Here is a 23,785-nt window from a genome sequence, read left to right on the forward strand (position 1 = left end):
TCTGGACATATCTTTCCTCGGCACCATGCAATGCTCGGCTGATGAAGTAAACTGGCTTTTGAACTCCTTCCTCTTCGCGAATCGAGGCTGCACTGACCGCAGTCGGTGATACAGCTAAGTACAAATATATACTTCTCAAGGAATAGTTCGGCTGAGAAGAGGTGGACTGACTAGTTAATTCTTGAGTTGTTCGAATGCATGTTCGCACTTTTCAGACCATTCGAAAGCCTTATGTAAAATTTTAAAGAATGGAAGACACTTATCCGTTGACCGAGAGATGAACCTGTTTAAAGCTGCAATTCTCCCCGTCAACTGCTGAACTTGCTTTATATTTTTTGGAGATTGCATATCCAACACCGCCTGGATCTTTTCTGGATTGGCCTCAATTCCTCGGCTAGACACCATATAACCGAGGAACTTCCCAGATGAAACTCCAAATGCACATTTCGAAGGATTAAGTTTCATTTTGAAACGCTTCAATATCTTGAATGCTTCCTGCAAATCTGTTACATGATCTGTTCGCAGCTTGCTCTTAACCCGCATGTCATCAACATAAACCTCCATATTCTTCCCGATTTGTTCTTGAAACATCTTGTTCACCAATCTTTGGTAAGTTGCACCGGCATTTTTCAAACCAAATGGCATGACTTTGTAGCAGTACAAGCCTCGGTCAGTGATGAAGGTTGTCTTCTCTTGATCAGATGGATGCATGAAGATCCGATTATAGCCTGAGAAGGCATCCATGAAGCTCAGCAACTCATACCCTACTGTTATGTCAACCAAAGAGCTGATATGGGGTAATGGAAAACTATCATTTGGGCAAGCCTTGTTAAGATCAGTAAAATCCACGCACATCCTCAATTTCCCAGAAGACTTCTTTACCATTACCACATTGGATAACCAATCAGGATAATGTGCTTCTTCAATAAACTGAGCTTTAAGAAGTTTGTCTACCTCCTCGGCAATGGCCATGTTTCTGTCAGGAGCAAATTTCTTTCGCTTCTGTTTTACTGGTTTGACTTATGGGTTAATGTTCAAGTGATGAACAATATCTTTGGGGTCAATCCCTGGCACGTCTTCTGAAGACCATGTGAAGACTTCGAGGTTTTGCCTGAGAAACCGAACAAGAATCTCTTTAACCTTAGAAGTTAATTGAGAACCGACTTTCACAACCTTTCCTTCAGCTATTGGTATGTCAATCAATGGCTCGGCTGGCTCCTTTCTCAATTGCATCTTCCGTTCATCACCCAAATTGCCGATCGTCAAAAGTGCTGACTTTGGGCATTTCTTCAAAGATGTGTTATAACACCTTCTGGCAACGACTTGATCCCCTTTAACCTCACCGACCCATTCAGATGTTGGGAACTTTACTTTCAAGTGATAAGTAGAAGTCGCTGCCCTCAGTTGATTCAAAGCTGGACGACCGATGATTATGTTGTAAGCTGATGGTCGGTCAATTACCAAAAAATCCACCATGATAGTGAATTGTCTAGGGGCAATTCCTGATGTGATTGGAAGAGAAATCATTCCAATGTGTTGGACACGCTTACCCACAAACCCTATCAATGGTGATAGGAAGGGTTTCAACTTCTCTCGGCTAATGCCTAATTGCTGAACAACTGTCCAATAGAGAATATAAGCCAAACTTCCATTGTCTACCAAGACTCGGTGAATAGAATGATTAGCCACCGTTAAGGTTATCACCAGTGCATCATCATGTGGCATCGAGACTTCTTTCACATCTTCTTCCGAAAATGTTAGGACGCTTGGTTTCCTGCTTCTGGATTTTAAAGGGTTTTTCAAGCACAAAGATTTCTTCCATTCTTGCTTGCTTGACGTAGGCCTTTCTTGCCGAACTGGATTCTCCTCCACCAAGAAGGCCTCCTGAAATAGTTCGAATTTTACCAACTATGGCTTGGTTCTGAGGATTTGGTTGTTTGCTCTGTGATACCCTCGGCTCGTCACGCCTCTGCCTTTGGTTGTGTGGCCGATCAGTATTTTGACCTGAATGCTGACCCTGATTGTCCTGAGAATTCTTCCCTTTGCCATTTTCCTCAGCTAAGAAATTGAGCAACTTTCCATTTCTTAAGAACTTTTCAATCTCGAATTGAAGACTAATACAATCCTCGGTTTGATGCCCATGATCATTATGATATTCGCAAAACTTCTGAGTGCTGCGGTTTTGGGGAGGAGATTTCATTCTTCCTGGCCACCTGAAGCTTGGATCCTTCCTAACTTCCATGAACACCTTATAAACAGTGGTGTTTAGGGGTGTCCATCCCACATATTGCTGATGTTGAAGATCAATCTTCTTTTCCAGAGTCTTTGGGTTCTGGCGGTCTTTCTTCTTCTTTTCGATAAAAACCCTCGGTTTTGTCATGGGTGGACCAGCAGCAGGCTGACTCTCGGCAGCTTTAGATTTCAACAACGCTGAGATTGTTTCTTCCTGGTTGATGAACTCCTCAGCCTTGTTGTTGAATTGTCGAAGAGTTCCTATCTTTGGTTTTTTGGCCAATTCGGTCATCAGAGGCCTTTCAGTCTGTATACCCTGCATCAATGCTGAGAGAATGGTCTGTTCGTCAATACTCTCTATTGTCAGTTTCTCCCGATTGAACTGAACAGATAATCCTTCAAGGACTCGTTCTTCCCTTGTACTAGGGACAATAGATATGCTGGATTCTTCTTTCTTCTTCGAACGGCAAGAAATTGTCCTAAGAACTGCTGCCTAAGATAATCAAAATTATCAACAGATTTAGGACTCAGACTCCCAAACCATTCTTTGGCAACTCCCCTTAGAGTTAATGGGAAAGCTCGGCAAGCGATTTAGTCAGGAGTTTCATGAAGGATGATGTGAGCTCGGAAGCTTTCCATATGATCAGAAGGATCTCCACTCCCGTCATATTCGCCAATCCGAGGAACCTTAAAACTATTAGGCATTGGAAATCTCATCACCCGATCAATAAAAGGTAAATTGGTGTGTTGCATAAGATCCTCGGTGGCAGACCAATTTTCCCCATTTTCAATTAAGAAAGCCATTTTTTGGTACTTCTCTTTAAGATCTTCAATGTCTTTATTCACAGCAGCTTCCACAGGTTTGGCATGATGCGACCGACTATGACGGGAATGGCTACACTGGGAATGATTATGGTGGGTTTTGGCGTGACTGGATTCGCCAAGGTGTGATTTGCCACCAAGTTGTGATTTATTGCTGGCCTCTCGTTGGTAAGAGTTTTCCTTGGTCCGAGTTGTATGTAAACTTCCTTGTATTGAACTTCCAGCGTCTTGTTGAGTTGATTGGTGTAGAGTTGACGCTGGTGGCTCCCTGAGGGGCTCTTCTCATCTTCTCTTTAGTGCTGAATCTTCTCTAGGAGGCAACCTAGAAACGATCTCTTCATTTTGTTTCTTCATAGCTTCGACAGATTCAGCTATTCGTTTCATGAAATCCACCATCATGGCTGTCTGGGGATTTGGATCATGTGAAGTTCCAGGCATATCTGGTTGGATGATTGGGATAGGATGAGGAGGTGTATCAGGGTGTGGAGGTGTGTTCACCATATCGGAATATTGAGATTTAGACGGCGCCAAACTGTTTGAGCAGTTTTCCGAATGGTGATGTGGAGGGGGCCCTGTGTAACCGAGGGATCAACTAAGTAGCTAACTGAATAATCAACAAAAAGAAAGGATCAAAGCTGCCGGCGTTGTCCGGCCAGAGGAAGCTCCGATACCTAAGTTAGTCACAGTTTTTAAGAGAAAGATGAACTTGAAGATTATGTGTGAGATAAAAAATATGCTGGATATTCTGTTTTGGAGGGTAAAAAGAAGTTACCGAAATAGTGAGAGGGGACCCCCCTTTTATAGGCATCGGGTTGTATCTGTTCATCTAACACTGTGGACCTACCGAGGGTCAACGTGTCGTTAATATATCGAGGAGCAGTAAATAAGATATTTATTCAGATATGTCTATCATTCTTGAGGGTAACACTCGGTTATTAACTCAGGCTTGGCTAACTGAGCCTGATAACCGAGTGTCGATAATATACTTTCAGATAAGCCAAAATTTGCCGAACATGAATTTATTTTGAATAGTAAAAATGACCGAGCTTTGGGAATGGGCCGGCAGACTTTGTACTGGGCCCAACCCAGCTGATTCATGACCCAACAAAAGATATTGTGAATATTGAGGTTGTTTAGTTAAAATTGAGATTGTGGATGTATTGTATGGATGGAGATAATGTTGTGGTTATTGTTGTATGTTGTTTGAGAAAAATGACGAGTTTTGATGGTGGAAATGAGGTCTTCTTGGCATTAAGGTTGGCGTGTTAGGATGCATTTTGAGGTGTGGCGTAAACATGGGTGAAATTAGAATATTTAGTTTGGGGTGGCAAACGTTAAATTTTAAAGGTATTTAATTTTTTTTTTTTTTTTGGGACCACCTTGGGACCCCCCAAGCCTAGGGGTAGTTCCGCCCATGGGCTTAAAAAAGGAAAAGAAAACTAAGGTTTTTGGGCTATTCATACATGAAATATGCATGATAGTGCGTTTCATTTGGACAATGTGAGCTTTGTTGGAACGAGACTACATTTTAAGAGCGAAAATAACGAATCTTTCCAAAAGAAAGGAGTGGTCTTCAGTTTTGAAATAAGATGAGTTTCATAAAGGGATTTTGAGAGGTTTAAGCGTAGATTAGAACTTAGGGTTTTGATAGTTAAGCCCTTACTAATATAACAATAATTTTCATATGAGAAAGTGTTCCAAGTAAATCCCCTTCAAAAGTAGTTAAAATTATTTTTCATTAATTTATGTATTAGTCTTTTTGTAGTAAAGAAAGCATGCAATAAAGTTTTTATCGTGATATTTATTATGATTTATGAGTCAATGACCAAATAAATAAATAAATAAATAAAAATTTTACCCCATGCAAATAGAGACAGTAATAAGTAACCGGTACCATGTACCCAATAGCATTGTATTTGTAACGCTTCGCCTGAATATATACATTATTTTATATTATCCCAATATTGTATTAATATTATTATTATTTTTTTTAAAAAAAAAAAAACTAAATTAGAGATATGCTTGAATTTAATAAAATCTCACATTTTGCCCCTTAAAATCCTAAGTGGCAAAGTGCCATTTGTCATCAACTTGGATCATGTGCCCTTTTACATCAACTTGGACCATGTGCACTTTGCCACTTAGAATTTTGATGGGTAAATTATGAGAATTTTATTAGACTTTAGCATTTTTTTAAAAATCACTCTTTGATCAAAATTCAATAATGATTAATTACAAGCCCAATGATGATTTTAATAGTCACATCATTCTTAGTAAAATACAAGTAGAACAGAAGTAGGCTACCTAAAATTACTCCCGTATAATATATGTGACATGTAAGATGAGTTCTAACCGATACAACACATCCTTTTTTAGTCTAAGACCATTTTTTACTTCTTAGAATAGAAAAGAAAAGAAAAAAAAAAAAAACAAATAATTCAAAGGGTTAAATACTAAATTAGTCCCTAGGGTTTCACAACTTTATTTTTTCCCCCCTGTGGTTTCATTTTTATTACCGGAGGTCCCTGTGGTTTTGATAAGTGACCAAATTAGTCCATCCGTTAGTTGACCGTTAGTTGACCGTTAAACTGACACGTGGACCAATCAGACGTCGACACGTGGCACATATATTAATTTTTTTTAATTAAAAAAAATGTTTTTTTTTTTAAAAAAAAAATTAAAAAAAATATATTAAAAAAAAAAAAAAAAAAAAGAAAAATTGGAAGAAACTGGGGGTGGCCGAGCCACCCCCAAATTGCCAAGGGGGTGGCTCGGCCACCCCCAGTTTCTTCCGATTTTTTTTTTTTTTTTTTTTTTTTAATATATTTTTTTTAATTTTTTTTTTTAAAAAAAAACATTTTTTTTAATTAAAAAAAAATTAATATATGTGCCACGTGTCGACGTCTGATTGGTCCACGTGTCAGTCCGTACAGTCAACTAACGGTCAACTAACGGATGGACTAATTTGGTCACTTATCAAAACCACAGGGACCTCCTGTGATAAAAATGAAACCCCAGGGGGGAAAAAATAAAGTTGTGAAACCCTAGGGACTAATTTAGTATTTAACCCTAATTCAAAACATAAAACACTATCAAAATACTTTTTTTAAAAAAATTTTTTTTACCAAATTAAAAAAAAAAAAAAAAAAAAAAACCTAGAACGTTACGCATCAGTTGCGCCTTATAAGTATTCACTATTCATCAATTGATGAAAGACACAGAAACATAGAAGGTTCTCTCTCTTTGCAGGTTTGACCCGTTGCTTGAAACCCAAGCAATTTTGAGAGAGAGAAAGAGAGATGGGGGATCAGAAGCAGAGTGTTAGCGCGAATGGCAACAACAATAACAACAACAACAAGAGTGATGGTGGCGGTGAGGGGGAGAGACCGGTTCGAGTCTATGCCGACGGAATATACGATCTCTTCCACTTCGGCCACGCCCGTGCTCTCGAGCAAGCCAAGAAATCGTATCCCACTTTTCCCTCTTCTATTCCTTGTTAATTATATTTTTACCCATGTTTGTTTCCCGCGAAAACCACAATAGATTCACATCTTTCTGGGAAAACTTTGTTCCCTCGGCTGATACGTTGTTTGACATTAGGAATTGTTTTTCTTCTTCTTATTTCTGTATTCTGAGTTTAATCATGTCTTGAAGCAAATTGAATTCCAAGTCCGGATATGTATTCTTTTGAGAACTTTTTCAGGGGACGTTTTCTGTAAACTCAGTCACTTGCTTTAGTTCTTTGTATGATTTTAGACTTCTGTGTATGTGTATATGTGAATGTAAATGTATATGTATATGAATGGATGCTTATTATAGTATATATTTGTTAGGGGGTTAATAACTTGATGTTGAATATTAACTTGCCATTTGGAGTAAATTATTTGGTAGTTTAGTGAAGATTGATTCGGGATATACTTATGCAATATGTGGACTTGTTTGGACTTCCACATATTGCATAATGTTTTGTGCGTTTTATGCACAAAACTGGACCTAATCATCGATAAGGATGGGGCTATTTCAAAAGATGGTGGATATCTTGTGAATAACAGTTAAATTCTGTGATGGGAATTTCAAGATACTCTTAAAACTCATCTCATTTCTTCCTTTATAGATAGCCCAATATTTTTTAAAGGGTTTCTTTTCAGATGATGTATTTGTAGCTTTAGGTGTTATGAAAAGCAGTTGGGGCATTCAATTGCAGTGCAACGTTCAAAGAGGCCATACTTCAAGTAATTATTAAATTGTTGTTCCTCTTGTCTGTAAACTCTGGTTTACTGATTTCTGAGTTTATTTCTCTTCATTACATTTCTTGGTGCATCTACCATGAAATTTTTATTTTTGAAGTGCAAGTGAAGTTTTGCATTCTCTTTTTATTTTATTTTATTTTTTATGGTGGTTTTCTGGGATGGGCTTTAAAAATGAAATTTGAGGCCAAATTGTAAACCCACTTTTTGTTTGACTTAAGTGCTGATTTAGTGTCAAAATTAGGTTACATTGTTTCTCACTTCTGCAGAAGTAATTGTACAGTGGAATTATATATCAGAATTGAAGGCAATTATGTGCAGCAGAAAACAGCCTATTGAATTTTCAGTTTTTCAGTATGAAAAGAAACATGCTTGTATGCTCGAATGTGTTTAAACTTTTTTTTAACTTTAGACTGTTTTCCATGCCGTTTAACATATAGGTTTCCGAATGCTTATCTGCTTGTTGGATGCTGCAATGATGAACTCACCCACATGTTGAAGGGAAAAACTGTTATGAATGAGAAGGAACGATATGAGTCTCTCCGCCACTGCAGGTTGGTTTATGACTTTATGTTATAATAAAGATTTATGATTTGATTCATTTGACCTCTGTTAGTTGCTGGTAAAACATAGAAAAATTCATGAAAAACGACTTTTGGGGTCTTAGATTACTTTTTCTTTTGGCTCTCGTGTCCTCCTTCTCTCTCAAAAGGGACACAAGAAAGCAAAAGAGTAGTTAGGTTACAACTTAGCCCAAAAGTTTATATTAGGTGTGGTGCTTTTGTGAGTGGAGCTGTCCAAATTCCTTTTTTCTTTTTGACTGACCTTTTTCTGTGGTAACTTAATAAGTCATGAATGGAAATGATGCCTTTGTAATTTTATTTTACCAAGAAGTTCATACTAGCTGACGCAGAATGGCAATTTTGAAAGTAATGGTTTTGTGTTTGTCAATCTGATTTTTGATATTATGGTATAAATGATATGCCAAATAGGTTATTGTGGGCTTCTGAAGACAAATTTTTGTTTTTACAAATATTATGAGGCAATGACAATGGTAAACTCTATATTATACATGACTTAGTCTCCTTTCTTAAACATCTTAATATTCTTTCGCTTCATGTGTTCTCTTTGAGATCCAAAGAGAGAGTAAAGGTCTTATATCATGGAACTTTTATAATAGTGTAATCTTGCTTTTAGCACATTTGGATTGCTGGTTGATTCTTGGATATGATATATATGCTAAATGTTTTTTTGATAAATATATATGCTAAATGTTGAATTAACTAATTTGAATGTTGGAATAGAGTGCATAAAGAATGCTTTTGTATTGTGTGCTTGATACAGGTGGGTTGATGAGGTTATCCCTGATGCACCATGGGTGATCACACAAGAGTTCCTTGAAAAACATCAGATCGACTATGTTGCACATGATTCTCTTCCGTAAGTTTAACCAGCCCCAAATAAACAAGTTTCAGTTTTTTTTAAGCTTAATATTTTCTAAAATTTTCTGGTGCTGGAATTTTATGCTTGTCTCTTGCCTGGGCTTCAAGTTTTATTTCTTTTTGAGAAACAATATGATGAATGTCTGTAGTGGATGGATGGATATCTTGAATTTGAGTTGATTAGGCTAAAATAAGAGAAACTTTCATTAAGAAATACAATGAAACCACAATAAAGTGAAATTCATTTTGTTAAATTGTTAAAATATTTAAAATAGCTTTTTGTTTTTTTAGCAATTACAACATTTGTCTTTGTAATTTGGTAATGCTTGTTCAGAACAAGGTCCTCAGTAGTTCAATAGCCGATTTCTTTCTTTCTTTTTTATTTTATTTTATTTTATATTTATTGATAAGTTATGCAGGAACACCCAGTGGGTTTTGAAACCATGATCTCATCCTTGACCTTGTTCTTTTAAGGGGAGGAAATGCTTGACCAATACTGTAGCTCAAGGAAAATACTTTTTTTTTTGTCCAATTCATCGTATATTTTTTATTTTTTATGTGGGAAAGCTCCCATGTAAATTACAAGTACACTAGCAACGACAACATGCTGTTGCTAATACACGGTATTAATTTCTTTGTGAAGCCATCATCTCAAGGTAACATATATTTTGTGCATTCTAGTATCATCTTATGGAAATTTATTCAAATATATGTCTGAATAAAGTGGAAACAAATGTTATTTTTATGTGATTTCTTATTGCATTATTGTTTACTTCCTCAAGATTAAGTTGTCTTAAGTTCACTGTGTTTCAAATATGTTAATTCTCTCTTCTTTGCCTGAGAATTGTAGTTATGCTGATGCAAGTGGGGCTGGAAACGATGTCTATGAATATGTAAGTTTGAGTAATAGCTGAGCTTTCTGATTATATGCTTTTACAACCGTTAGCCACTTTCTCCGCTGCCTCTCTCCTCCCCCCTTTCTTGTAGCAAGATTATAGTTTACCATGATATAATTATTTGATAATCTGAACACGGCTAGGTAAACCCTTTCTATAGTTGCTTCCTGCCAATAAATATTGGGTCAGCACAGGTCCATATTTCCTGTTAAATCTTTTGCTTCTGGAATTTTTTAATCCATTTCATTCCTCTTCTCCTTACCTCCATCTTGCTCTTCATCTGGCCTTATGTCACTCTATCCTTAATTGTCTAGTCATCGCTCTTGGATGTGCATATCCAAATATTTCAGCTGCTTTTCTCTCTCTCTCTCTCTCTCCCCCAACCCCCCACCAAAAAAAAAAAAAGAAAATTGGACATGTTTCTTGATTGTCGTCTCATCATTATTTACCATAAAGCTCTGGTTATGTTATTTCAATATGTTTGACATAGATCTCTGCTTCAGGTTAAGTCTGTTGGGAAGTTCAAGGAAACTAAACGGACTCATGGAATCTCAACATCTGATATTATAATGAGGATTCTCAAAGATTACAATCAGTATGTGATGCGTAATTTGGCCCGTGGATATACAAGAAAGGACCTAGGTGTTAGCTATGTCAAGGTGTTTTCTTGTTCGTGTATCCCATTTGTTTACTTCTTTCAAACACTTTTTAAGATATTTGTTTCTGTGTGTGAACTGATCTCAATGATGCTATTTCTTACTATCAGGAAAAGAGGCTTAGAGTGAATATGGGTTTGAAAAAATTGCATGAAAGAGTGAAGAAAGAACAAGAGAGAGTTGGAGAGAAGGTATGTATGTTGTGATGCTGAAATAATTATAAATTGGCATCATATATGTATCTTTTGCTATGGGTACTTGGAACTTCTTGCAAGATATGTTAATTTTACAGTGTTAAATCACCAGTTGTCCCAAAAGCTATAGTTGATAGGAAACGATGCATTTAATTATTTAATTATTTTTCTAACATCTTTTCTCGCCTGTAGGCTAAAACTCTTCCCCAACAAGTAGACCCAACACTTGAAATATTTAATTAAAATGAAAAGTAAATTATGGAGTTATGGTTTGGACTTAGGAACATCTTAATACCATATTAAATTACTAGTTGTCTCAAGAGGTTAAATTGATAAGAAATGATGCATTTGATCATTTAATTTTTTTTTTTCCAACAGACATGGATTATTTCCTATGGAATTGATTGCTTTTATGTTTAGTAGGATTTTTGGAGGTTATTACAATCTGTATATTTTAAAATAAGCATGTCTAGGGCGAGAGGAAGAAAAAAGAAAATTACAATAAGCAAGCATGGTAATTATTGTTCTATACCCGAGAAGATATTCATCTCTTTTTACATGTATGTTAACTCATGAACCAAACAAGATGTGAGTACTGGCTTAGAATGCATTGCAGAGATAACTGTTTTGAAGGTGAGGTGACAAATCACTAATAATTAATGCTAACATTTGCTCATATATGTTAGTCAAAGTCAAAAGTTACAGGGAATTTGGATGAAGTATGAGAAAGTCTTATAGATATACAATTAAACTATCAATAGTAGTTGCTTATATACAACCAATGAGCTTATAGCTCAAATGGCATGTCCCACTTGGAATAATGTGGAAGGTGGGATCATGAGGTCAAACTGTTGGATGCATGTATAACTTTCCAAAAAGGTGTTTTGGGTTATGCCTAGACGAGTAATCGACTTGTATGCTTGTTGGTGACAGCCGGTAGCACTCAGATTGCTGCTGCTATTTGGAAGATGGTGCTTTTGTGCCTTTTTTGGTGTCTTTGGAGAGAAAAAAATGACAAAAGTTTTGAGGACCGTGAGAGGACTTTGGAGGAAATTAAGTCTTTATTTTTCAACACCTTGTATCTTTGGACTGCTGCTTTATTTCTCATTTGGTAATTAGTTATCATGATTTTTCTTGTTTGTTTTTGCTCGTACTAGTTATTTGTGTTGTCTCTTGTATGTTCCTTGTGTACCTGGGATGCATTACGCTTTTAATTATATCTTGTTTACTTATAAAAATAATAATAAAAAACTTTCAAAAAAAGGTTGCTTGTATATGTGTAGCAACCTGTGTTCAAGTTTTACCTTGTTGACATTATTAGTAGGCATGAGTTTTGATGATATTAGTTGGTGTTTGCCATATCCGACGGACGAACCAACCAACTGAATGAGCAGCAGCTGGAATTCGACCACCAAATTGAACTGATCACATGGCAAAAACCAGACCGAAACCAACTGAGTACTGTTGTCCAGGTTTTTGGTTTCTGTTTGACCTGCTTGGGCCCAATATGGTAGTAGCCCGTTTGGAGTGTTTTGGGCTGTCTAGAACTTCAGATTTGTCCTATTCGTGGCCTATCATAAACACCGCAGACCACCATTTAGCTGTTCTCCTATGATGTAGCCCATCTGACCATCTTAAAGTCCCAAAACTCCCAAACCTACTAGAGATGGTAACTCATATTATTAAGTAACATTGGTCTACAGTATAAAGGCCATATGGGTGGTGCGAGGTCAAATTAGACAACATCTTGCTTCTAGAGTAGGAGTTGCTAAGGGTAAAATTCGAGAAAAAGAGTCGATTGTATGGAAAATACTTCAGGAAGTTATGCATGGCCACCCCATATTGCTGAATCGAGTGCCTACCCTGCATAGATTAGGCATACAGGCATTCCAACCCATTTTAGTGGAAGGATGGGCTATTTGTTTACATTAGTTTGTAAGGGATTCAATGCAGATTTTGATGAGGATCAAATGGCGGTTCATGTACCTTTATCTTTGGAGGCTCAAGCGGAGGCTCATTTACTTATGTTTTCTGCGTGGCTTTGCAGATACAAACTGTAGCAAAAACTGCTAGAATACATCGTAATGAATGGGTGGAGAATGCTGATCGATTGGTTGCTGGGTTTCTTGAGATGTTTGAAGAACGTTGCCATAAAATGGTCAGCTCCCTTTTTCTCTTTCACACACACTAGGAAAAGGCTTTCTGTAAATAACTGCTTTTGCATGCACAAGCTGATGCACCTATATATAGTTATGTGAACATTTGTTTTGGGCTCTATGCCAGGGAACAGCCATCAGAGAGCGAATACAAGAGCGGCTAAGGGGGCAGCAGCAGTTAAGAAGGCTTGTATATGATGAGGAAGTTGATGATGAGTTCTATGACGACTCCGAGGAAGAAGATGAAGAAGAAGAATACTATGTAAATGTTGACGAAAAATGAGCCCCGCTCGTTTTTGGTTCTTGATGGGACACTAATCTTGTTCATGGTATTAAAATTATAGAAATCTCCAATTATTAGTATGTTCATAATCTGCTTTGAGCAAAGAAAAGCAGTTGCCTGCTGGAAGTAACTCGTTAGAACAGATGTATAGGAAAAGGTAAAAGCTTATCCGAAGGGATTCTGCTGTAAGAATTTGGACGTGGTATTGATGTGTGAGGTTGAAAATATTTACTATTTTGGTTGACACGTCAGAACATCTTGCAGAAATTGGTGTGGCAGCAAACTGGTTGTTTCTCACATACACTTATAGCAATACTCTTAATCCTGAGAAATTAGTGAACTGTGAAATGACAGTAAGTTTTTTTTTTTTTACTTCATTTTTCTGTGGATATTGTGTAAATTGTGTTAGAGAGAGAATAATCGACTTGCAGACCTGTTTGACAAATTGTGTTTTTGTTTTTGTTTTTAAAAGTGCTTTTGAGAACAAAAACAAAAAATAAATTTTTATTTATTTTTTATTATTTATTAAAAAGGTGTTTGATAATTGTTTTTGCTATTTCAGCCAATCACCTCAAAAATTATTTTGGGAACTAAGCCAATTCCAATAATTTGTAAGCATGATCCCTTATCATTTATGGGCAGCACAGAATGCATTACAAGAATGAGCAATTATATGATAAAAATATAATTAAAAAGTAACATTACTTCTATCTAGTCCTCTCTGCTCAAGAATGGGCAATTAGGTTTGCTAGTTGTGTTAAAAATTGTTAGTCTTAAATATCGTGTACGAGGTTCGGTTTATGTCGAGATATGAGTATAAGACTTTAGTCTATATGTATGGGCGGAATTACATGGTGGCTTGGGGGTTACTCCTATAACCCCTTAAAAATTACATTTTTACTTACCCAAATTTTTAAAAACTTCACTTACCCTCCGAATTGTCACCTATTTTGTAATATCCCTCATAAAATTCAAAACCTCTCAATTTAGTGTATCTAACTTTTTATTTTTATTTTTCAATATCCCCCATTCGTTAAGATTTTCCGTTAAATCACAACAAAATTCTCAAAATACCCACCCTTTTTTTCAGAAAAATATTTAATTTTCTTTTTTGCAAAGATTGAGGCGTGGATATTTTTGCAAATACCATTAAATTCGGGCCAACGCCTTAATCTTTGCAACATTTTTTTTTTCCCCTAAAAACAATGAGGGTATTTTGAGAAAATTTAATGAAAAAGTTAACGGAGGGGTGAGATTGCAAATAATTGAAAGATTGATACACTAAATTGAGAGAAATTGAACTTTAGAGGGACATGGCAGAAGTGATGACAATTCAACAGGGGGGGGTTTAAGTGAAGTGTTTTTTTTTTAAAAAAAAAATTTTAATTTTAATTTTTATTCCCCAACTTCAAATGCTAGTTTCGCCCCTGATTATATTTATAGGTCAACTTTTATCTGACTTATTTATTTAAACGAATTAGACTCTTCAACCCTAACTTGTTAGTTTCATATTAGATTCGTATTGAATTTACAAATCGTATAATATTTTAATGTGATAAATTTGAGGAGGGTGGGGAAGGGGGTTAAGTGAAGTTTTTTTTTTTTTTTTTTTTTTTTTTGTATGTGTTTTATCTAATTCTCCAACTTCAAATGCTAGTTTCGCCCCTGATTATATTTATAGGTCAACTCTAATCTGACTTATTTAACTAAACGAGTTAGACTCTTCAGCCCTAATTTGTTAGTTTCATGTTAGATTCGTATCGAATTTGCAAATCGTATAATATTTTAATGTGATAAATTTGAGTATCACCATCAAAAGGATTCCAAGGTATTGGTTCATCTATAGACGCAAGTGTGACATTAATATTTCTTTAATAATATATTGTTACTCTAATAATTCCATAGAATAGGATAAAAGAAACATGGCAACAAGACTATCCTAGGTAGTACACGAGACCGAGACAATATCTCCCTATGAAGTTGACAAAATTAGAATGATACAACAATCATAAAGACAGAAACAAGACAAACTACTAATAGCAATATAACTTCACTAGGCCGTGACAATCTCTAAAGAGGGCCGGCAGTCACCGGATTTAAGCCGGTGCCGGCAAGTAGGGCATGAAGAGTGAGAGAGCAGCCACTTATCGACACATGCGACATGAAACCGGTGGTTGCACTTGGGCAGGATCCTTAACTTGTCTCCGTCGGAGAAGTCAGCAAGGCAAATTGCACACCCTGAAGCTGATGGTGGAGACCCTGAATAGGCGTAAGTTGAAGTAGGCAACGCCACCATTTCTTTCTTCTTTAACCCCGAATCCAGTCGACGAGAGGCAGCTGATTGGACCGACTCAGTGATGACGCGATTAGCATACTGAAACACGCAGTGTAGCATGGAGTGAAGGCCAAGAGCACAAACAAAGACAAATAAAATGGCAGCAACAATGAGCATAAGATTGAAATGGATGGCAGCAGCGGCCGGTTCGTGGGAGTCGTGGGAGCTCGTGGTTGAGGTCGGACTAGGGGCGGGAGGAGGAGCTTCTTGAGCCATGGAGATAGAGAAGAGGGGGAGATGGAAATAGTGGAGAGAAGAGATGGAACATATTGAGTATTGAGTGGCTCAATGGAGAGAAACGATGGCATTGGATATGCTTACTTGATACTCCACTGTAGAGATGGAAAATATTGAGTATTGAGTGGCTCAATGGAGAGAAACGATGGCATTGGATATGCTTACTTGATACTCCACTGTCTTTTATTATGCGCTTCAAAGCAAGATAAAAAGCATCCATCTTTGCCTCGCCAACAAATTTTATCGTATTCCTATTGGTGGTTTTGATCAAATAGCGGCCGACATGATTTTGTTGGCGGAAAGTGGGGAGTTTTTGTGGCGTGGCATGGTGGGTGTGGGTGTCACCCTTGGTACAGATTTTGATTAAAATGTCAGTGAGATTTGAGTGATGATAAAGAGAATGCACGCCCGGCTGATTTAATATTTTAAAATAATAAAATATAATATTATTTTATTATTTTAATTATAAAAAAAATAATTAAAAAAAAAGAACATCAAGCGTGCATTACTGTTCATGCACGCCTTGCATTCTCCGTATCATCACTTGATTTTATATGGTCATTTGGGGCTCAATAATTAATTGATATTTTTAAATTAATGAAATAATAATTATTTAAATTACATCTATTCATCTCTTTTTATGAGATGCAAAATTACTAATTAATTAATTTTTTATTCTATTGTTATTATAAACTCAAGATGTCCCGCATGCATAGAAATGAACGGTCAAAATACACAATTGTCACACAGAAAGAATTAATACATAAGGTACAAAGTGTCGAAGCTCCTACACAAGGAGAGATAAAATGCACTCACAATTTCCATTGACTAAATTTAGGGTCTTGTTCTTATTTTGGGCCTTGCCAGCAGATGTCCTATATGTCATTCATTATCTTTCCTATGTTTAGAAATTTTTTTAGAAAAACCATAAAAACTTACTCACATCAGATTCCTTACATTTAACCAATCCTCAATGGTTGCTATAGTGTTTCCTAATGTCTAGGAAACCAAACGTAGTTCCCTATACATTATTTTAATATAAACATTTCTCTTTCTTCTTTCTTCTTTCATCTTTTTGTCTTTTATTGGAGATTGTGTTGGAATTTTGTGAAAAATTTGAGGGTAGGTAAGAAACTTGTATTTTGTAAATAAATAATATTTTAATGGAATATGGAAATGTAATGGAAGCTATTTTGAAATATATTTTGACAGGGAACAAAAAGTAGTTTTGTTCCCTAAACTTAGGGAAAATCAAAGGAAAGCTGCTGCTAGTACTCTAAGTAGCCTACTTCTATTGAGTGCTTTGCATGTCTAGATCCAAAGTCCACATAATTAAATTTTGATATGCTGTAATGCCCTTGAGAATTAACTAACTTGCAAATAACTCAGCGCACCTCCCAAGGTCTATTAACAAGGTAAATAAGTCACTAGAGATCTATTTAACTAGTTAACTATGTATAAGATAAACAGTGAAAATAATTGTAACTTAATTCAAGATTGTGTAATTAAATAAATCCATTAATCATTAAATATCAAAAGTGAATACTAGATCTCTCAAAAGAAATAACTTAAAAATCAAAACGTTACAATACCCAAAATATCATCAAATCGTCAATAAGTAAAGAAACTCCAAACATAATAAAATCCCAAATAAACATCGAGTATCATGGTTGAGTCTTAATAAGATAAATCAAGTAAATAATCTTGATCATCTCGCTACGCTTATCATCATCTCTATTCCACATGCACTACAACCATTCTGAGTCTACCTGCTCAAAGATGATCTTGACTATATCCTCCATCTAGATGCATTTATAATTTTACAAAAAGGTTTTGCCATGTAAAAATATATCATCGTGTAAGGTCGTTTATATCAATGAGAAGTATACAATGCAGTATAAATATAAGTACAAGATTGTTATACATGAAACTAAATCAGTATCCCAAAGAAGCAGAAAAGAACATAAAATAAATCAATTATATAAGACACCAAGATTTATGTGGTTCGGCTTAACAAGCTTACATCCACTGGCGGATACGACCCGGAGAAAATTCACTATAAAAAGATGGAGTACAAAAAAGTAGAGAAAAAACCATTCAAAGCCCAAAGCCTTAATACACCAAAATCTAACTCTCACACAAAAGACAAAAATACAGAAGAGAAAAAAATCAACAAAGGAAAAACTTTCTTTTTCTCTAAGTGCATTACGGCTCAACAAAGTGAGAAAACACTAGTCAGATGGAACAAACGTTGTTGTGTGTTACATAGATTTTTTCTCTACTTCAAAAGCTAAGCCAACATGTCCTTTTATAGATGTTGTAGGTAAGCTAAACTGCAAGACTCCAACTAAGACTTGGACTAAAAAATTCACTTAGGTTGGGAAAACAACTCCAAGTCGGTTTGGATCAACACCGAAACCAGATGGTGAAAGGAAAACAAAAACCACCACGTGAAGGACTAATGAAAAACCAAAAGGCTAGTTCCCACACAATTGTTGACTTGAGAAATACAAGTCCTACCACAACAATCTTCACCTTGATTTGAATTTCATCGTCTAAAATGCAAATCTCCTCATGACTTCTCCTCCAACACCCATAAGGGTAATCACAAGCTACAAACAACAATCAAATCCAAACAACTCTTGAATTTGATAACTAGAACTGACATAGTCAACATATCCACTGGATTTTCTAAGGCAATTTTCTTCAATGCGATATCTCCTCGTTTCACAACCAGATCATCAACATCTTTCGAATCAACATACCCAATGACACTAGAACTGATATCACTGTCTTTATCAAAGACTAAACCAATATCTGTAGCTCCTGTAAATAACGGGACATCCATTTCATTGTCTCCCAGTAAACCTTGCAAGGACTAACAACACTAATTGCATGTGAAATATCTTGACAAATGCACATGATGAGTGCCAAATATTGCAGATTTGAGCCCCTTAATTTGCATTTATTAATCCTTTAGCCGTATTACAATCTAACGTTTTGTATTAGTTTTGTTATTTTAGTGTTTTGCAAGTTGTTAAAGGAAAACTACGGATTTAAGGTGAAAAATGCAAAGCTTGAAAGAAAGCCACCAAGGAAAGGGATCGAGCTCAGCACTTCCAGGTCCAAACGGTGAAGTTCCCATTCAGACGGTGGAAAGCCACATCCGAATGGACGTGTGCTCGAGTGCACCATCTAGGGGCTCGAGTGCACTCGTCTAACAAACTGGAAACCCCTAAAAACGGCGCTCAAGCACACCTACTAGCGCCGTTTTTAGGGTAAAACAACCCTAGAAACCCCTATAAAAAGCAAGAGAAAGAGCAGAAAAATGGGTTGGAGACCTAGAACGAAATTTTCACACCAGCACTCCCTTTCGCTTAGTTTTTCCTTTATTTTAAGGATTTATTTTCCATAGTTATGTGTAGCTAATTTATTAACTAAAGTTGAGGATAAAGCCTCACCGATGAAAAGCAACCATACTTTCATGTAAGTTGATATTTTTCGAATATATGGGCTTTGATATTTTAATTGTTCTACTTCAATTCAATTAGTGTGATGATTCTTGGATATGAGTTCAATCATGTTTTTCTCATGATTTGAGATAGTTTCTATTAATTGATGTCCTTGGGTTTTCATTTATCAAAACATTGGATATTAATTGTATTTTAATTTAGGATTTTCTATATGCATGATAGTTGTATAACTGTGAGAATTGATTTTAATGTTTATGAAAAATTACACTTTACCCCCCAAAGTTGGCAGCAATTTTCAATTCGACCCCCAAAGTTTCAATTTTTGCAATCCACCCCCCCCCCCAAAAAAGTTTCAATTTTTTGCAATTCGGCCATTCCGTCAGTCAAAGCTGTTTTGACTGACGGAACAGTGATCACATGCGACGCACGTGATTGCTGTTGGTTCTTTTTTTTTTCCTAAAATGCCCCCATCCCTTCCAAACCGTTGTCATCTAATTCATAAGCTGTTTTTGTGGGTAGTGGGTGTGGGATTTCGTCTTCGATTTGGGTTCAATTTCTTTTTTCTTCAATGTCTTGTAGTGTTCTAATTTTGACATTTTAACATGTTTGTTTTGGGTTTTCTTTTTTGGGTATATGAATTTTATTTTTCTTTTTGAAATTCATTTGAATTTGCAGAAATCTAAGATGGCTTCTATGGAGAAGAATAGGGCAACATTTTGATTCACTCTCTGTTTCATTTTCGCTTAGCGTTTGGTATTCACTGTAATTCCCATCATTTTCGCTCGTTCTCCCATAACCAGAAGAATTCACTGCAAGCACCAGTGATGCGTACAGGAAATTCCCCCTCGGAGTGGAATTCTCGTTCAGTTGATTATTGTATTCCTCCATAATCCCAAATGACAGAAACCACGAAAGAAAAAAAATTCAAAACCCTTAAAGAGCAAGAATTGAAATAGTTTGGTAGAGGAAGAACCAGAAGCCCTAGATGAGGGAGACAGCTAGCAATTGACAGCCAAAGCATACGACCATCACCGAGTTTCCCTTCTTTCGTTGTTTGGTGATTCCTAGGAAAATAAAATTAGGAAGGAAAATTACCAGCAAGCGTTGGCTCCAGGAGGCCGTGAGGTGAAGTTGCACCAGAAGCTAGAGTGAGTAATCCATTTTGTCAACATCGAGTGTTTGGAAATATAACCCGAGAGAGAGAAGAAGAATAGTCTTCAATGTCGATGATTGAAGAAGAAGGAGGGTTTAGGGGCATTTTGGGTACAAAAAGGCCAACAGTGATCACGTGTGTCGCACGTGATCACTATTTCGTCAGTCAAAACGGCTTTGACTGATGGAATGGCTAAATTGAAAAATATTGGAACTTTAAGGGGGGTGGATTGCAAAAATTGAAACTTTTGGGGTTGAATTGAAAATCGCTATCAACTTTAAGGGGTAAAGTGTAATTTTTCCTAATATTTATATTCAATCATTATGAAATTCTTCTCTTGTCTTAGAAAGCTGTTTATATTGATTGAACTCAATCCTTCATATTTTCTGTGATTATATGAATGATTGTTATATAACGGTTTTAATTGACATATGATCAATAGGATTTGATAGGCCATGCCTAGGGAAAAGGAATTTGTCTACACCCTAATTTAGTGTAATTTAGGTAGACTATTCGTACTAACCTAAGATGAGTTATACTTATCCATTGATTGTGTGTAACTTATTAAGATATTTGATAGTCCAGACCTAGGGAAGACGGACAATACTGCATCTAAAGCTAAGGCAGACGGTCCGTGCTAACCGAAGATGGATTATACTTATTTCTTAATTATTATATTTTCTTGACTACTCGAGTGAGGCGAGCCCTATATCATGCATAGTATGAATTTCCTTTATTAATTTATGATTGACCATTTTTATGAGCTTAGTGGTGAAATCAACCCCCTATTCTCTCTCTCTCTCTCTCTCTCTCTCTCTCTCTTTCTCTCTCTCATCACAATCTACTTTTACTTTTATTTTTTTGCATTTAGTTTCTAAACAAAAACAAACAATCATCTTTTAATTAAGTTATATTTAATTATGAAAAACTTGATAACAACACCAGTGTAGTCCTTGAAATTCAACACCCTCTATATAGCTCTATCCTACAAGGATTTGTCGTATTGCGAGTAATAATTTTATTATTGATTATTTTTGCACACAAAAAGTCTACATCAGCGTTCTTAATGAACTTGAAGAACATCTTGATGTTCTTCATTTTATTCATAAAGAACCTCTTGAAAACTTTGGAGTTTATCAAGGTCTTCAAGATCTTCGAATAGTTGGGGTTGAAATCCACGAGAATGATCTTGCACCTCTAGTACATTGAGGGCATTCATGTTTGGTGGGGAAAGAGATAATCAAGACGCCATTGCTTCAGGCATGGAAGCCTTCCCGCAGGGTTTCTTTCAAAGATCTGGGGCAAAACTTGTTTCTCATTGATTTTGAACATGGCTAGGATACGGCGAGGATTATGGAGGGTCGACCATGGACCTTTGATGGTAGTCTAGTTTCTTTGGCAGAATTTGACTGTCTTACTACACCAACACAACTAGAGTTTGACAAGGCGGCTTTTTGGGTGAGAATGTTTAACCTGCCTTGTGCTTGCATGGGGAAGGAAATTGGTTTTTAGATTGGGTCATCTATTGGGAAACTAGAAGAGGTAGATGTGGCAGAAGTTGGTGTGGCTTGGGGTGAGTATTTCCGAGTGAGGATTGTGTTGGATCTCCTGAAACCTTTCTCAAAGGGAAGAGTCGTAAAGTTGGGTTGAGTATTTCTGGGTCGCTTTTCAATATGAAAAAATTCCCAAGTTCTACTTTAGGTGTGGTGTGATGAGACATGGCATTCGAGGGTGTGGGAGTTCAGGTGGTCGAAGGTCTCAAGGGGCTGAATCCGAAAGCCAATTCAGGACATGGTTGAGGGCTATCTCTCCAAACCGTAGAATAATGCATATATAGAGAGCCACTCTCGAAGTACGAAGATGGAGTATACAACAGCTGCCAATTTTTCTAAATAAGAACACAATAATAAATTGGGAGGTGAATGGGATGGCAATGGTGGTGGTGGTTCTGGTGCAGGCAACAGCGGGGTGCAAACCGGGACCTCCTTGCCCACGTTGCAAGAAGATGCTAGTAATTTTGCTAAGCAGGACAACTTGTCAATTCCCAGTAAGGCAAGCTACGATTATGGACATATGGAATTAGGGAACAAGGAGGAAACAAATGATGTTATTCGTGGGGAGGCAACGCGGATCTAGGAATTACAGATACCACGATGCTATCGAGGGGATCACTCCATGCCATGATACAGGGGATTTTAATATAGAATGTAGTACAGAGGGGTGGCCCACTGGAAGATCTTCAAATGTCTATATGGGATACTTTAAAGGAGAAAATGGTGTGAGGGCGCAATGGGAATAGAGAATGAGACAATAATACATGTTTGAGGTTGCATGGAAACACGTTTTCATGCTCTTGTGACGTGAAAGGATCTTCTATCCACTCCACAACACTTGTCCAGAGTCCCATGAGAGATATTGAGGTGTCTCGCCCTAGTGAAGGAAAAGCCCTTAAGTGGGACCATTCCTATGCGTTCCTCGTTGATGAGAGTATGAAAACATGAGGTCGGAAAAGAAGGCATTGTGAAGGTTTTGCTTGGGAGACGAGGAGTGAGGGCACGCTGGTTACTTGCAAGGAAACGAAAGGAGCATTTCCTACTAGTGGACGGTGGAAGCATCAGTGAGAAAAAAGGGAAACGAAATACATAGAATATTGACCCAAGATATCATGCTCTGGTAGAGCATGTGTCACAACCCCGCCGCTTGCCATGAGTGCATTATGCTGGAACTGTGGGAACCCTCAGACAGTCAGAGATCTTTGCAAGACAGTAAAGGAGAAGAAGCCATGTGTGGTTTTCCTTATGGAAACCAAAATGACAAATAAAAAAGTTGAATTTTTGCAAAAAAAGTTAGGTTTTAAACTATTTGTGGTGGAAATGGGGAGCTACGTCTCGGGCTAGGGGTTGATGGAGCATTTCTAGAAGCCCTAGAATATTGCCACCTCAACGACTTGGGCTTTAGGGGACCCAAATTTACTTGGCATAATGGTCGTCAGGGGAGAGGGTTCACCAAAGAACGGCTAGATAGGACAGTTGCTAATATAGAATGTTGTGAGTTGTTTTCTGCAATGGATGTCTGTATCTTGGTGTGCAGAAGCTCAAATCACAATCCTATGTTCATCTCTTTCAATGCAGGTGACGAAGGGGGTTGGAATAAAGCTAGGGCCTTCTGGTTTGAGGCAAGCTGGTCCAAGTTGGCTGGCTACAAAGAAGAGGTCTAGAAAATGCAGAAGAAAAATCGAGAAAGGAGGATCCTTGGACCACTATTAAAGGAAAACTAAATAGATGCCAACATTCTCTCAAGAGGTGGGTAAGGAAGAAAGTTTCGTCAAACGAGGAGACCATCCAAGAAAAAACTCCGTAGAGTATTTGAGAGAAAGTTCTCTAATTAATAATAATTTGAATGAGTCTCTTTTACATTGTAAACTAGTCAATTTATAGAAGATAAATATTTGTAGAGAAAGTAAACCTAATCCTAATAAGGAAATGGAATAATTAAAGTTAACATAATCCTACTATCCTAGTAAGGAAATGAAATAAAGTCCTGATCAAATAAAATAAAATCCTAATCTAAAATAGAAAATTGTATATAATTGACAATCAGCTCGAATCATGACAAATCTTTCCTTTTATACTTCCATTGTTTGAGAATGGGTATAATTC

The 23,785-nt window shown here is 36.8% G+C and overlaps 1 protein-coding gene and 1 pseudogene across 1 annotated transcript; one reads left to right on the top strand and one right to left on the bottom strand.

Annotated features, from left to right (window-relative positions):
• The first annotated feature begins 6,270 nt into the window (after nt 1-6,270).
• LOC132171770 (choline-phosphate cytidylyltransferase 2) lies at nt 6,271-13,159 on the top strand. Its single transcript, XM_059583167.2, has 8 exons — nt 6,271-6,520; nt 7,742-7,855; nt 8,646-8,741; nt 9,594-9,636; nt 10,143-10,298; nt 10,406-10,486; nt 12,537-12,647; nt 12,773-13,159. The coding sequence occupies exons 1-8, from the start codon at nt 6,354-6,356 to the stop codon at nt 12,926-12,928; spliced, it is 924 nt and encodes a 307-aa protein (XP_059439150.2). The 5' UTR covers nt 6,271-6,353; the 3' UTR covers nt 12,929-13,159.
• Nucleotides 13,160-14,801: 1,642 nt separating this feature from the next.
• On the bottom strand, nt 14,802-15,659 carry LOC132172255 (RING-H2 finger protein ATL80 pseudogene; annotated as a pseudogene).
• Between the last annotated feature and the right edge of the window lie 8,126 nt (nt 15,660-23,785).

This window comes from Corylus avellana, chromosome 1, assembly GCF_965113065.1.
Source record: "Corylus avellana chromosome 1, dhCorAvel1.hap1.2, whole genome shotgun sequence".
NCBI lineage: Eukaryota > Viridiplantae > Streptophyta > Magnoliopsida > Fagales > Betulaceae > Corylus > Corylus avellana.

Coding starts and splice junctions, on each gene's coding strand:
- LOC132171770 (XM_059583167.2), top strand. CDS start 6,354: ATGGGGGATCAGAAGCAGAGTGTTAGCGCGAATGGCAACAACAATAAC. Junction 7,856..8,645: donor GAGTCTCTCCGCCACTGCAG/GTTGGTTTATGA, acceptor TGCTTGATACAG/GTGGGTTGATGAGGTTATCC. Junction 12,648..12,772: donor AAGAACGTTGCCATAAAATG/GTCAGCTCCCTT, acceptor GCTCTATGCCAG/GGAACAGCCATCAGAGAGCG.